Here is a 16,587-nt window from a genome sequence, read left to right as displayed (position 1 = left end):
TTAGGAATACTTCAGAACAAAGCAGGAACAAACTTGTAATTTAAGCTTAGGGCTGAAAAGAAGTGGCATAAACACCAGGTTTATGCATCAATTTGTCTTTTTGGTTTTCAGCCTGTCATGCAGCTTTCTGTTGTTAACATAAGTTTCGAAATGATAAGCAGAGCTTTAAAGGATCACATTTTGTTGGTAGCAGATGCTTTAAAAAAAAAAAAAAGAAAAAAGGAAAAGAAAAAAGCTAGAAATGACAAGAAAGCCTTTATTCACAGATCTGAATTAAGGAACATTTCCATATTGTGTTACAGAAGAGACAGATAATATACACAAAACCAAAGAAAATTCCTAAGTCTAGCATATTTTAGGCTTCCTTAGAAAATCTGAAGTGTCAATTACTTAAACTGTTGATGTAAAGAAGCTTCTGATTAGAGTTAATCTGAGTTAACCAGCCAGCATCAACAACAATGTGCTGCCTCTCCCATCTGCTTTCATGACAGACTGACCAGCACAAGTGCTTGAAGTTTAAGAGTCAGTACTACAGGACCAAAGTGTTTCCAAGGCCTATTAGGTTTTTTCCAGGCTCCAATGTCCAAATGAAATGCTAATGACTAACAGTCCCACATGTGGCTCAGACACAAAGTCCTCTACATCCTGTTTGGAGAAGAGGTCTCCAAAGGCAAATTTTTGTTTGGAACTCAACCAGTTCTGGAGAGCAAATGGGCTGTGAGAACATAGCTTGACCTTATGACAAATTTACTGCAAGGTAGTAGTCAGCTACAGCAGAAGTTTAAAATGGTCTAGAATAGCCTTATGGATCTTCCTATATGGCCTTTGGGGAAATGACATATTCTATACCCCTTAACTTCCCATTTTGAAAAAAACATTGAAAAGAACAATGTTACTCAAGAGTTGTCAGGAGGATAAAGCAAGAAACAGCTGAGGTGCTGTGACTGCCCCAGTGAAATATTCCATGATAAAAATCTGCAAATAAAGATTCAGTGCAAATACAGCTCCCCTGGACTCTTAGGACCTGAGGGAAACCATACAAACTCCAACCAAGGGTGTCCAAACAGTTCCACAGGCTCAACTGTCTACTCTGCTTGAGGAAAACATAAGCATCTTACTTCACTGATAAATGTCAGGGGAAAAAATAAAAAGGAGTGCCTCTGAGGTGCAATAACCTCAATTTTAATGGCATACAAACAAGGAACTGGAGCTTGCATGTGCAACCCCAGCCCTCAGGATGAAGACTCATTTCTTCACCTTCCATTCTTTAAGTATGTTTTAGATACTGGGTTCAAGCTGGGAGAAAGACTAAGAATGAAACAATCAGAGAAATGTGTTTTTCTGATAGTGACGGAACTCATCCAAGAGTCTGATTTTAATTCTCTGCTTGAGAAAATTTATCTGAGCCTCAATCTATTTCATCCCACCAAATACCAAAGTGTCTGTGCTACAAAGAGAAAAAAGGGGCTGACACCACCACCATTAGTGGGCTTGCTAATCAAGCCTTTAATTTCCTTTCTGTTTCACTGCTTGAGTTGAAAGCTTATGCATTAAGCAAAAATAAAATAGTTTGTGCCTTTGTTTGAGAAAGAAAAGATGGAAAAATCCTAAATTTAATTTTATTGAAAACAATTCTTTCCTTTGGCAGCTCAACCAAAAGAACCCACTAATTATTCCATGTATTCTAGCAAGATTATTTTATCCATGTCCTCATCAGCACACAGTTTCCGCCTACGGCAGGTATAATACTTTCTATAAAAGCATCAGTTCACAAAAGACTTAGATTTCTTTGCTTATTCTTTGCCACAACATTTTTTTTTCTTGACAGTCTAAAAAAAAACAACCCCAAACAAAACCTGAACAACAAGCCACCCTCCAAATCCACTTTAAAACAAAAAGGCTACAACAGTAGTTCCTTATTTTATTCTACTGTTGCTTCCCTCTTCTTCCTTACTATTCATGTGCACAGCTACATGTAATGTGCTACATTCATCTAAGTCATATTTTATGCTTCACAAAATTTATCACACAGAAATTTTTGATAAAATGACAGGAGTGTTTGCTCAGCCACTTCTCAGCTACCTGTTTGACAAGCCAAGGAGAAGCAAGAGCTCAAGTACACTAGAAACCCACCGGGGCCTTGTGGCTCACTATCAACCAGACCAGGACTCTGCTTCCGGAGCAGTCCACATCACCAGGTTACTCCAATCCAGAATACAGGCCTTGGGGTGAAGCCAGGTGCACAACAGTGAATCCTTTTTATACAGAATTTTTGTATGCAAACAAGCCACAACTACATAAGGAATCTGAGATTTCTCTCTCCTGTTTGAAATTATTATTTTCAATTATTCAGTCACAGCCCAGAAATACCACTGGCCTGTGATTTAGCCCTTCATGATAAACAATCACAAATAGCATACTGGCAATGAATATCTCAGAGCATTTTGCTCTAGAAAATTGACTTGTCTGAAATAGGTACAGCAAGGTATTAATAATATAACAAAAGTTCATATATATTGAAAAAATAAAGCAGTACCAGTTTCAAAACCACATATATACAATACCATTAAACCTGTACTACACAGAAGAGAAGCAGCATCCATTTTGAGCACAAACTCAGGGGGATGCCTATGCAAGGCTCACTGTGGTTCTGCCATACACAGGTTGGGGTGCTGCTCTTTAAATACAGTTAGATAGCAGCATCTTTTTGAGTACTTAACTGAACCTCTATTCCACTAATCATCTTTCACATCTGGTGTTAATGTAAAGAGATTAAAGTAATTCCAAATCTTTTACTGCCACTGATGAAATTATTTATTGATGTGCTGTTATACATAGAATATTTCCTAGCCCAGATGGAAAAATTGTCAAGCAGCAGCTATTCAGATAGAGACAGAGAGATAATTTTATCTTCAGGCCTGCCATCAATATGTAATAGAAATAAATCTATTCCATAATAGGTGACATAGGTGGATGAAGAATGACCTAAGATGCTGCTGCAGTTCTGGGGAATGGGGTAAGGGAAGCAGCAGCAATTTTAACATGTGGAATCACTTGCCTGGAAGCTAAACAGATTAGTTTGAGACTTGTCACCCACTTGGTTAATGCTTTAAGAACACAAACACCATGCATGGATAAGATTATATGAATGGCTTGAACTAATAAAGCTGATTATTTCACTTGTAGTGAGTTTACTTGACAAATGTTTGGCTACAGATGCTAAATGAGCTACACAAGCTCTACTTAGAGTAAGAAACTAACTATTATTCTGCATTTGTAATTTAAACACTGCTATTGCTGTATTTTATTAAAAGAACTGTTCAAATCACTTTGAACTCAGAGTAAGATAAATCATACATCAATGTTCACACCTGTGTTTACACAGCTATAAAAGTTATATAAATTAATTGCAGCTACTTCAGTTCTTTTGCCCTATCTCTAGGTCAACAAGTAAAGAAACAAAAGAAACAGAGCATCTTCACATACCAGTTATCATTTCCCCTCCATGATGACCAGATTTCAGAAATCCAAAGACTGTTTTGGCTTGATAGGCACAATCCACACAAGCCTGTACAGCCTGCTGAAGTACCACATTGACAGGACCTGGTCCAAAATGGTCTGGAAGCTGCTGAACTTTCTTCTTATCCAGGTGAGGCCCAGAATTTCCATGTTTGTTCACATAAACACACACTGAAAAGGTATAAGCCATATTTACTGCCAAGGAACCAAGATGTGTTTCCAAGTCAGAACTGCAAATTGTCATTTTAGTTTTACTCTTGCAGAAAAGTTATACTGGTCAACTCAAGAAGCTGAGCATGCACACATATTTTCAGAGCATGCAGAAAGTGCTCTTCTACGAAGGTCCTCCTGACTGAATCCTAAACTCACTTTTTTTTCCTGCTTTCTGAAGCCCCCTTCTACCTCACTAATGTAACAAAGCTGACATGATCTGTGCTTGTGTTCTGACTAATCTCTGCTTATACACTAACTCCAGTAAAGTACAAATTACTGGTAGGTACTCCAAACTACCAAGTCAAAATTCTACTAAGCAGGCCTTACCAAGTTACTGCCTAAATTTTTTCCTATTTGAGAAGCTACAACGAAGAGAATTCTGTGTCATATACCTGCCACTGTTGCTCATTCTGAAGCAGCCATATGGCACTAACATATACATCACACAGAGCAGCTAGCAAAGGCCTGTAGCTTCAGATGCCCTGAACCACTCACAGGATTTCCACACCACAATGTTTGCTAAATAAGCACTTTACAAACACTGTAAGGTGGTTTAAAGTGTAGCACAAAACAATCATATAGGATTTTTGTAACTACTTTTTAAAGACAATGTGAAACTGTCTTCCAAAACAACTGCCAAGGCAAAAGAACATGGGAAACATGAAAATGATGATTTTTTTTTTTCTTGTTAATCCTGGCTGCCACATGACCAAGAATGCACCCAAAGACATTATTACAGCTTAATGAAAAAATGTGCCTCTGTGGTGACTGAGAAATCTAAACATTCTATTACACAAAAGACTGACATATTTTCTGAACTGTAGTTTAATTTCAGATAAAAATCCTGAGCTTTTAAAAATGAAGTATTTCTACAAGAGTTTTAATGCTGCTATAATGTCTTTGTACATATCTGTTTACTCTCTGATGTCTGCAAATTGAAGGAAATCTATTTGTACAAATAATCAAAGCTACAAATCAACAATAATAGTATGGCACTTTCTCTCTGGGCTCAACAACAACTGCCTTGCAAAAGGTTTATTTTCCTAGGAAACAGTACGTGTTTTCCCCTCATCCATGACTGAAATTGGGTGTAAGAAGAGCCTGACAACTTCTATAAACAGATTTTAAATGTTAAAAAGGCGCCCCAAGCAAAATTATCATGATTTATGGAGATTTTAGAAAGTTCTGAGATTTCAGCTGACAATATATGAATTGCTTCACTATAGGGTTACCAGTTCATCAATGGGTGAGTTCATTTACTAGCTTATTTCTTTTCTGTCAATCCTTTTCAAAACACATTTCATTATATTTAGAGGCAAAAAAAATAATAAATTAAAAAGCAACCATGAGGAAAGAGGAATGTATTCCCTCTGGTTGCTGTTACTGGGTTTTAACAGAGCTGTTTCTTTTCATGTAAGGCTATATAGAGATAAAATCTCCATTTTGTTACATTACAGTACAGCTTGCATGGGATCAGGATATTTTATGTGCTTTTAGCTACATTTATTCCGATTTCATACACTAAGGAGTGGGACAGACATGAATGAACTGCACAGTTTCCTTTTTCACACGGGAACAAACTGCCAGGTCTAACAGATCTATCAAAAGTCCCTGTGCCCAAGCACTTATAGCTATAATGTGGGCATCAAGATACTAGCTCTGAAAAGTAACTCTAGCTCACACAAATATCTTTAAAAAACAACGCAGGTGGATAATGATTTGCAGTAATAAGTTTGCAGCACACTCTTCATAAAATTAAACTGCTTGACTGGGAGCCATCTCATATATTTTTTTTCCTTTGTCTTTTACCTGTGGATATAACTGCTGCAGTTGCACCAGACAAACTGATTCCATCTTTAAGTATCTGGGTAGTGCCATTTTCCCCCTCAGGAGATGACTGAGGAGAAGGAGATGTAGGAGTCACTTGTTCTGGCAAGATTTTTTTCTGTTAAGAGAAAAAAAAAAAAAAAACCAGAGTCAAAATGTTTAATGTTTTCTAAGGAGTCTGCACAACCTTTCTGCTATCACTTACCATCTTAATGAATGTGTGTGGTTCCTTACTAGAAAAGTACCACACACAGCAGAGAAGGGAAAGTTCAGAAAAGGAAGACTAGAAACTGCCAATTTGCAATTACAGCTACTTTAGTAATGCAGGAGACAACAAATGCCTTAGAAATGAACCCATCTTTACCTAAAAAGTGGGAAAATAAACAGCTTTATATACTAGTTCATGACTCTTCTAAAAATCTTAGGAAGAGGTATTTTGGGGTATTTTCCTGCCCATGCCCTTTCAGCTGGGTTTATCACAGCTCAAGTAAGTTAGTTGGGCTGTGTATGTATTGCCATAAAAAACCTAAGTCACATCTTGGTGTCAACATTACAGTGCAACTGTATCTTCCCTGAGCTTGTTTCAAAGGGGTTGAAATTCTCACTTCCAGGAGTTTTCAGGTGCTTCACGCAAGATATCAAATAAGCCTGTAGTTACAATCCAGTCATGCTGGTTGCCAAAACCTTTTCCTTTCCCAAAGCAAACTTATTTGCAGCTTATCATACGACAGATAACCAGAGTTCAGAACACAGTGGTTTAGAGATTGGTCCATGTGCATTACCTTCTCCACCTAAGGAAAAGAGAATTTTGTTGTAATTTGGTTTGGGCTGCAATTTAGAAAAGAGATGTGCACTTGGAAAACATTTCGTAGAATCACAGAATATGCCGAGCTGGAAGGGACCCAAAAGCATCATTGAGTCCAACTCCTGGCCCTGTACAGGACACCCCTAAGAGTCACACCAGGTTCCTGAGAGCGGGAAAACACTTCTCAAGTTCTGTCAGACTTAGTGCTGTGACCACTTCCCTGGGGAACCTGTTCCAGTGCCCAATCACCATCTGGGTGAAGAACCTTCTCCTGATATCCAACCTAAACCTTCTCTGGCAGAACTTCAGGCCATTCCCTTGGATTCTTTCACTGGTCTCCAGAGAAGAGATCAGTGACATGTTTTGACATACTGTGAAAATACATTGAAATAAAAGAAATAATACATCAGAGTTCATCACTTCACCACTTATTCTTGCATGAGAACAGATTACATTTTGACTCTCTTACCTAGCAAAAATTAGGAATGTAAGAGATTACCCAAGGTCTTCACACTGCTGAATGCAGCAGAGACTTGTGGTCATGTGGTAAGGATTTACCATTAAAACAGATATACAATGAAGTAAAAATTCTGTTGATTTGCCAAGAAAGGCTAAGCCCTCTTCCATTTAGTAGTATTTATCCTTTACACTTTTAGAAGCAGCCTATTTTCCAAGTAATGTATTGAAAACCATGTAGAAAGCAATCAGAATATATAACTTCCTAAAAGAAGCAGTGCTTGACTTCTTCACACCTAGAAAGAATAAATTAACTTCCCTCTGAATTTCAGGGCACTTTAAAGAAAAATTCTGTGCCACTTGCAGTTTGGAGAAGATAAGCTAGAGAAAGTACTTGACAATATGGCACTGTGTGGGATCACCATGAACATAAGGAATAGACTGCCAAGACTTGGCATTGCATTGTGAATGAGATGAGGTGGCACAGGTGGCACAGAACCAAGAAGTGATCTATCACTTGCCAGAAACTGACCATTTATCTTAACACTGGATGTTAGAAAGCTCTCCATTCTTAATACAGAGGAAAAAAATGTACTTGGGAAGACTGAGGTTTTGATCTGAAGTCCAGTGTTCCTGAAGGCCCCCTGTAGCAGGGATTTTTGCAGGAGAGACAGTGTTCTTTTACCACACTACCAAAAATGGGTGGTTGCATTGAGGGAAAAGATGAAAAAATGGGGAAAAATATAGCCATAAAAACAAAATACAAACACTAAACTAAGAGGAACCATCCACTCTCCACACCAACGCACACGTGTGGTGAGACTAGCTGGCTGATTCCTACCTTCTCCCTCGGAAGGTAATATAGCACACGATGCTTGCTCAGCTGAGGCTCTCATTTTGCAACCCCCCAGTGAAAGGCAGCCAGCTGAGAGCCCAGAGCCGTGTTGTTCCATGGGAAAGGCCACAGCCCCAGCAGGAGTGGGCACAGTGGCTTGGTCTGACCTCTGCCAGCTGGGAGGGCACACCAGCTCTCTCTGCCTGCAGAGAGCAGGGCTCACAGCTTGTTCCATCAGGACAACTTTGCCAGCTCCACCATCATGCTTAAAAACTCTTTCTGTGGGGTTGAATTAACAGCTGGTACTCACAGTCAGACCAAGGGGTTTCCTCAAGAAATTCTGAAAGGAATTCTTTGCACTGTTATGTAAAGTGAACTTTTAAAATTATAATGAAAGAGATATACACAGGTTTAATCTTTATTATAAGAGGGTAGAAACATATAGTGCAAGCTGTGAGAAACAAATGAAAAACAAAATCCAACATGCATCTCATACTTACAAAGCTTAGAAAAAATTTAAATAAAGGAAGAAAATGATGCAACATCTCAATATTTCTAGCTGTATAATAATAGTTAATATCTGCAAAATGATAAACACTGCAGCATAACAAACCTAAAGGGGCAAAGAAATTCAAACAACTCTGCAGAGAGACAAGCTGATACCAATGTCCCTAAATACACCAAATAGCTAGTTCACACTTGAAACACAACCATTTAGTGCAGCATCTGGAGGGTTTTTTTTTTTTTGCAGCAGTCTAGCAGGGTGCGCAGAAGAAAAAAAGCCCTTTCAAGCCTCTAGGCACATACCACTTGCATATTGCATACATACAGTGAGGTGTACAGGCTGTATGGCTGCACTTCATGTCAGACACACCCTGTCTGCACAACTCCCACAAAGCCCCACTTCCTCTCTTTACCCTTATGCTAACAGGTGTAATAGTCCAAAGAAAAGTTTGCACATATGTATAACATCCTGGCAATTTAACCACTTACCAAAGCAGTAACAGCCTTCTGTGAATTCTCAAAAGGAGCTAATTTTTCAAGTTTTTAATGCTAAAATTAACAAAGTAAAAAATCCCAAATTAGATATACCAAACCTAGATTTTGCAAAACCTAATTCTCCGTTGCTTGGTCCCACAGAGGAAATCAGGAGCGCACAGGGGTACCTCAGATTTGCTGCCTCAGGAGAGGGAATGTCAGCACTAACACCCACTCCACAAAGAGTGCCTGAAGCCCTCATGTGTCAAATGCTCCAAGCAGACACTTTCAGACACCCAGAGCCCAGAAGCCTCTTCTAACAGCAAGGTGCCTCCAACTGCTGTTTCAAAACATAAAGCCTCTCAATTTCTTTTTAATGAGAGCTAGAGGACAAAATTCTTACATGCAAGTAATTCTTACATGCATGTGTCACAACCTGCCACACCTGAATGTTAAGATATGACAGTCCTGTATTCAATGCTGTCCTTTAAAGCCCTGTTCAGACTTATGAAGAACACCCCACCCACCAGCTAAACCTCGATAGGAGCACCTTTCTCCTCTTTAATCTCTGTTGCTGTGCATTTTTACACACCAAGTAAGAGAGAAACAAAACTGGAGACCAATTCCTATTTGTGGAATTTCCAATCGGTAGCCTAGCAGTTTAGATGTCTGACTGCAAGGGGCAGGCAGCAGGGAAGAGTGCTCAGCTTTCAATTTATGGTCCCCAAAATCATTTCGTATCTTGTGATCATATTTTCAACAAAGTGCTGCTTCCAGTTTCATACTAGACCTTTTGGCTATGCTCTGATAATAATATTGCTTCATTAGCATTTCACATTGATCAGCATGATCACTGGAAGGGAGAATCCCCACCTTGCCACCACTCCATCTCTTCCCACATATAATTAAGAATAGTCCCCACAGCCCACACTGATACTGACTGCAGGAGAAAGGCCCCAAAACTTCTACTTTTTGATTCTTGTGAGGAGGAAAGAGGGATGGACATAAACCCCCGCGCAAAAAAAAACCACTAGGAAAAAGCACTGCCCCCCACCTTCTCACTTGCGCTAATGCAAAGCAGGAAGGAGTACAAGAACAGACTCAAAGTGCCTGAGGAAAGATATTGCAGGATTGCTACTCTTCTTGGACAGCCTGCTGTGCATGAGCAAGCCTCAGAAAATAGACTGTACTTCCATGGCAATCCAAATTGCCCTAAGTCTACCCTGCTGTGATCCTATTCTTCCTTGCAGCAGCTGTAGCATTTGTGCTTTTTTGTGGTGGAGCAGACAAAGAAGGAAGTAGGAGGGGTGGATGCCATGCTAGCTGTCTACCAGTTGAGCTCCCAGAACTGGCTCACTTGGAGATTGCTTATCCACCAGTGCTGGTGTCAGGGGCAGTGAGAAATGGGGTGAGGGGACAGCAGTTCCAATGTGTACCTGAAAAACAGCTCCACCAGAGTTGAAGCTGGAGACAGCTGCCAACACTCCAGGTCTGACTCAGCTGGGCAGGGAGAAAGGCATCATGCCTTTCAGACCGGGGCAGAGTTAGGCCCACATCAAGAGAAGAAGAAGCTTCCTGCTTCATGCTAGTAGAAGCTCCAGGATTAGGGGGTATCCAAGAGATTCATCTGGCAAATGCCGCTGTATGCTTAAGAAACCTAAATTATGCAATAAAGCCCTCACTATTTTTAATTCTTTGTTTCTAAACCTGAAACAAAACCCAAAAAACCAAAAACCGCAAGCTATATATATGGTTCAGTAACAAACTAACCCAAACTAAAAAGCTTAAAGGCTTTCCTGTCTCTCTATTTCAGAACAGCATTTTTCAACACCAATTACTCACCCATAATTAAACAGTAATCTTGTTTGGGAATAAAATAATCCACAGGAGTTTATACTAAAATATTCCAGAAGAGCTATTCTAAGTTTTTTCTTGTAATCAGTTGCTGAAAACAGTAAAGCCCTGAAGGCTGAAGAGAAGACAGAAAATTAAGTAATAATAATAAAAAAAAAAACTCACTACAAAATTTTGCAATATAAAGTAAAGTAGTAGATAAGGACTAACCTTTTTTCCAGGTTTTAAACTTTTTTTCCTTGTTTTAGGATTTTCAGTATGAGAGGTGCTTTTTGTCAGGGGAATATTTTTAGGAGACCTGCCCTTCTTGGGAACTGCAGACTGTCCAGGGGGTTTGCCCCGACCTGGTTTCCTGCCCCGCTGCGCTGGTACTGGAGCAGATTTCTGTGGAGACTGCATTGAACGCCGGGTCACTTTGGAAGGGGAAGATTGGATTTTTGCACTGCTCTTTGTAATGGAAACTGAGGAAAAACAAAAACAAAAGGGAAGGGGGGGAAAACCTCAAAATGAACAATGGAAAGCAACTTTTCTAACAAAGGCTTAAAAAAATAAAAGTGTACTGCACAATTTACATTGTAAAATGAATATACTTTTTACTTTGAACTTAAGTGGTTGGTATAAAACTATAGAACTTCATAGAAGTCAAAGAGAGAACTCTTTGTACCCAATTTTTAGAGGGACTTCCCTAAGAGAAAAACATTCAAATAAAAATTGTGAAAAAAACCCAATAATTAATCCACTCACCTTATAAATCCACTCACCATAATTTAATTATAATATTTATAAAGTGCCATTCATCAAGAAGGCCTTCAAAAATACTTCACAAATTATACAGCCTATAGTACATCCCTTTTCTGCTATGAGTAGTTTCTATAATTACAAGACATCCAAACTGCTTCTTGGGAGCTACAAAACAACTTTGAGCAGCAAAGAAAACCATCCCAGTGACAAGGAGAAACTGTTGGAAGGAAAAATCTCTTTAATGACTATTTGTCTGAGATGCTGGTTTAGCAAGTTAAGCTCACATAACCATACCCAGATTTTTCTACCTGGTACCATTTCTAAGAAGGGATTCCAAAAATCAAACACAAAGTATCATTTTTCTTCATTCTTAACACTGATGTGATTTTCTCCCATGAGATGGGTTAATCTCCCATCCCAATCCAATATGGGCTCCCAACAGATATCCCCTTGGATATGTTCCAACATGCACATGATGCGAGAGAACTATAACCTGGTGTAAGGCTCTAAGATGTAACCAGATTTCATTAAATTAAAACTTCCTAGTGAACGGGTCTTTTCCACCCAACTCACTCTCCTCTGAAATAATGATTTATTTTTTTTTTTTTAAGAATTCCCCTCCTAATGGACAGATTAGAACACCAAAGGATGCTGAACAGAACATTTTTCATTGAGGATATATCCTCAATGAAAAGGTGTACTGCACCATGCTACAGCAGCACCTGTGGCCAACAAAAAGCAAATACTAAGTCCCTGTGGCCAACAAATACTCCATTTTCTTGGTCCAACCGCTGGTAGGCACACATAAGCTGCAGGACAGGGAAGTCAAAGATGAAACAGGAAATTTTTTTGACATCAAACCACGACTGTGTTGGTCACCAGTGCCTGATTCAATGCACTAATTCATACTTGAAATGGAGCATAGGAGCTGTTCATTCTGTATTTTTGTGAATTTGGAATCTTCCTTCCCTGAAAATATTAGTATGTTGAAGCTTTCTGGTAAGCAAATAAAATAAAAAACAAAACAAAACAACAACAACAAAAAAAAACAACCCAAAAAGATACTTTTGAAGTGAGAGATTGAGAAAATAAAATATTTAAAGATTGAGAAACAGTTTTAATGTCTAGCTCTATGAATTATATTCAACTTAAAGAGTCCAGCACCTTGCTTTACAACTGTTCCTTTTAACTCTGTATCTTTATTGAGGAGTTAACTGTTATTAAGCATTTGCAATAGAAAATGTCACTGTAAGATGAAATACACACTGCATACAGACTTCTTATAAAATACAACTACTACTGACACAGATTTCTAAAGCAGTAGAAGCATTTACATACATTGCTATTTGCCTGATTCAGTTACTAATCTAATATTCCTAAATGGCAGTTCAGAAAAAATCTCTTCATTATGGCTGGTTGCAATCCTAATACATCAAATGTAGACCTGATATCCCTAGATATCTGAGAAGGACAACCTTCTGGATGTACAAAGTGATCACTTTCCTTTTATTTATGTGTGCCAAAACATATTTTCATATGCAATGACAACTTAAAATAAGATGAACAGAATTTTAACCAAATGCTGGCACAGTATTACTCTTATGTTCCTGAATTGCTGAACTACAACTCACATTAAGTTGTATATCTGGAAAGCAAAATGGTATCAATGGTATGCTGTACAACACAATACTACATATTGCATTATACTTAGAGCAATATAAAATGCAGCTATTTTTATTTATTTGTGCCACACAACTATGCATAGAACAAAACAATCATGACCTTGTAAAGAAATGTTGTTTAACAAATTCTTTGTGCCTCTGCGTATACTGAAATCTATCAAATGCATCTCTATTCTCACACAGTAAAGACACAGCTGTTGTTAAATACATGCTGCTTTCAAGTCAACAGGTTCTAGGAGCACAGGTAAGAGATTTGGACACTGGGCAATCCCTAGTCCCTTCCAGAAGGACATTTACCAGACAAAGAGTAACAATGCAAACAGTTCCAGCCACTTCATGCTGCCCTCTTGAACCACACGCATCAAGCACTATCTTATATCACCATCTTCCTACCTGTATATGCCAGAGGACCAAATATGAGCAGCATTAACCATTAAGGGGGCAGGGGGAATCAGGTCCCACTTGCTATTTTTCCTTCTGCCTAGGGCTGAAGCTGCTTTTTTTTAATAGGCAGGACTGCAACAAAGCCCATGCTGCCTGGGCAGCCTCCCGGAGACAGCAGCAAATGAGGAAGCTGCTATTTGCATTTGTTGATTTAAGAGAGGATGGGGGGAGTACAAGGAGTGTGAGACTGCTAAAGTAATTCCCATATTGTCTGCAGGCTGTATTGACAGTGATCATCAGTCACCTGCTCATACTTCCCTCACCCCGGCCTTCAGAGGGAGACCAAAGGTTACACTGGGTCACAGGATCTGGGGGGAAATGAAAAGACATGCAAAATCAAGCTGCCAACCCACTGCATCTGTAGACAGAGTTATCCCCACTAGGCCACATGTTCCAAAAACTAAGACATTTTAATAGTCTCATGAGAACTTGTTAAAATATAACGATGAAGAGAATAGAGAGGAAAAATGCCAAGCTCTGCTTGCAATTACTGCAGTATTTAGCTGGGATATTTACAACCAAAAAAGCACATTTGCCTTTTGAGGATGCTGCTTTGCATCACAAAGGCCCTTTCATTTGCACAAACAAAATCAAGCATTTGTGTCATGTTGCTCATCTACACAAATATCCACCACTCCAGTTTCAGGAATGGGATGCACTGCATGGCTTTCTTTCCCAAATACCTTGTTTAGAGACAAAACCTGTACAAGCACCCTCAATAACTGAAGATCAGAGGTCACACTACACAGACATACTTTACCATAGAAATGTTAGCTATGAAGCACTGCTTTCAAAGTTTATGGAGTTCTAGCTCTGCCACGTTTGTGAGGGCTATAGGTATACAGCCCTTCATGCAATTCACAGCTTTCATACTTCTCTTTCAAAACAGTCTTGCTTTTTTCCCTCCAAACCGTTCTGTAAGAATCCCAACACCTGCAAACTTTGCATTTAATGTAAGAGAAACCCCAAATCCTGTATCTTGGAATTCACAACCTGGAGACGCATGGCCACAACTCAGTCCCTAGCTGAAACAAGCAGATCCACTGCAATCAGCTGAGCTTATCTGCATGAAAAGGACCCAAAAGGTTACACACCTTCCATGAGGGCAAAATTCTGCTTTGTAGAAGCAGAAAAACTGCCCAGACACAGGGAGAACTGAAAAATTGACCCCAGAATGTTATCACCAAGATCTCTTGCCAGAATAAGCAAGATACTTAAGACAACTGTGAAATCTGAAGCTACTGAAACCTCCACTGCTTGGGAAGGGGATGGAACAGATGACAGCTCAAAAGCCTGAATTCTCATGCAATTCTAATTAGTAAAATTCCCTCAAATAATCAGCAGTGACAGTTTCACTCCGTGTTTTTATGGAAAGCGGGGGGAAAAAAAGGTTCAGATTTGTAATATTTAAACATTATAAATCTCCCATTCAGTTAGTGTCACAGAACAGCAATTACACGACAAGACTTAAAACAGCTAGCTGATGGGAAATTACACAAAGCAAGGTACACAAAGCAGGGGCTCACTGCCATGTATTCTGTGAACACAGAATTGCTACCTGAGGTGATGATGCCAATTAGGCCAGTAAAAAAAGCAGTGCACTTTTAAAACCAGACAGAAATTATCCTATTTGTACTATAGTATTGTTTCTATGCCCCCCAGTATATAAACTCAATGTTCCTCTGAAAATACAAAAGCTTGGTCCTTCTGTCATGTACAGACAAGAAAAATGAGGCAAAGAGATTTAGCAACTTACCCTAAACCCATGTGAGCATTCCACAGGAGGCGTAATGGAAACATATCTCCTGAGTTCTAGCCTGGAGTTTTAACTATAACATTAACCTTCTTTAATACAGTCAGTTATTATCATGATAGTTTTGACAACTGGCAAAGGAAGTGGAAAAGATTAGCAATTTTTCAAAACAGCTTACTGCCAAGGATTATAAAAATGTATGTCCTTATGTCTCAATTGAACAACAGAGCCATACAAAAGCTTAACTATCTGTAATACATTCCACCTCTTCCTATCTGTGTTTGGATTACTTCTGGTTATGAGGTAGCTTTGAGATAGTAATTGTTATGTTGCTATGATACAAAATCAGTTATAAGTCATTATTTTGCTATCTAAAAAGCAACATCACACTTGGAAACTTCAATATCCACCTTGGCAAGACATGGGACACTACAGGTTGAAATTTTCTTCTTTCTAGATTTTAGTTTCTGTTACCAATATAATAAAAGAAATAAATAGTTTCTGTCTTCTGCGAAAATTTTTAGCCGACCTTACACAGGAGTGAAAGGCAAAATGGAGACTGCCAAGCAATGTAAGACAAAAATGGAAGAAAGAAAAAACATTCCTCTCCCAGTGACTTCCCCAGGGAGCACTGTAGTACCTTCAGTCCCTGAGTCCTTCACCCCAACCCCATTCTGCCACGTTTTCAACAGGCAGGCAACAACCAACCACTGAAAAGACCATTTAAGATCCATCAAAACCCACTGCTAATCAAATTAACACACATCACTTCCAAAAAAAACAACCTTTACAAGCTAAGATGGAGCAGGGGATATGTGGGACTTGGGGGGCTTCAGGCAACACAAAAGAAAGACTCCTGTAAGATCTTTTCAGTTAGTTCCCAGAAACCAAGTATCGTGAAGCACCAGCTCCTAGTCTCACCCTTCAACAAGAGTTGCCGTTGCAACCACATTAGCAAAAAACCTGGACAAACCTCAACAAAAGAAAAACAACTCTATTTTGTATTTTGTTAATAATCTGGAAGGAAGGACGACAAGGAAGAGAGCAAGCAAATAACTCAAACAATCAAAACAGCATTAACTTGAGTTACCTGAACTTAAATGTGCTGCTGCTGAATCTGTCAGTAAGCCTGGCAAAGCCCAGCTCTACACATTGAGTACAAATTTAACAACCTGACTTTTCACCCAATCATTACTGATTCTGCCATGGTTTTGACATTATTTTTTTCCCAAACAGCATAAGCAGGATGAAAGATGGGCCCAAAATGAGACAATAAAATGCAACAAGCTCCCAGGGAAGAAAAAAAGACGCAGAGAGCATGGATAGTACAATGCCAGAGTTTGTTTTGTCTCAGCAGCTGAGTGACAGCACTGATACTCTGGACATAGCTTATGCCTATTAACACAAATTTGGAAAACATCCACTCAATTCTATCCATTAGTAGGGCACCACAACCATTTGCTGTGGCTTGGCACTAGGT

The 16,587-nt window shown here is 39.1% G+C and overlaps 1 protein-coding gene across 9 annotated transcripts in view; it reads right to left on the bottom strand.

Moving 5' to 3' along the window:
- Nucleotides 1-16,587, bottom strand: part of SCML2 (Scm polycomb group protein like 2) — a 71,862-nt gene that overhangs the window by 12,994 nt on the left and 42,281 nt on the right. For all 9 annotated transcript variants that reach the window (XM_015633845.1, XM_015633885.1, XM_015633902.1 and 6 more), the window contains 3 exons: nucleotides 10,698-10,948; nucleotides 5,542-5,677; nucleotides 3,487-3,690 (listed from right to left, as the gene is read on the bottom strand). In XM_015633845.1, coding sequence (XP_015489331.1) covers nucleotides 3,487-3,690; nucleotides 5,542-5,677; nucleotides 10,698-10,948 — 591 coding nt within the window. The remainder of the gene's footprint in view (nucleotides 1-3,486; nucleotides 3,691-5,541; nucleotides 5,678-10,697; nucleotides 10,949-16,587) is intronic.

This window comes from Parus major, chromosome 1, assembly GCF_001522545.3.
Source record: "Parus major isolate Abel chromosome 1, Parus_major1.1, whole genome shotgun sequence".
Lineage (NCBI taxonomy): Eukaryota > Metazoa > Chordata > Aves > Passeriformes > Paridae > Parus > Parus major.
The sequence above is the reverse complement of the archived record's forward strand: the minus strand, read 5'-3'. Positions and strand labels throughout refer to the sequence as shown.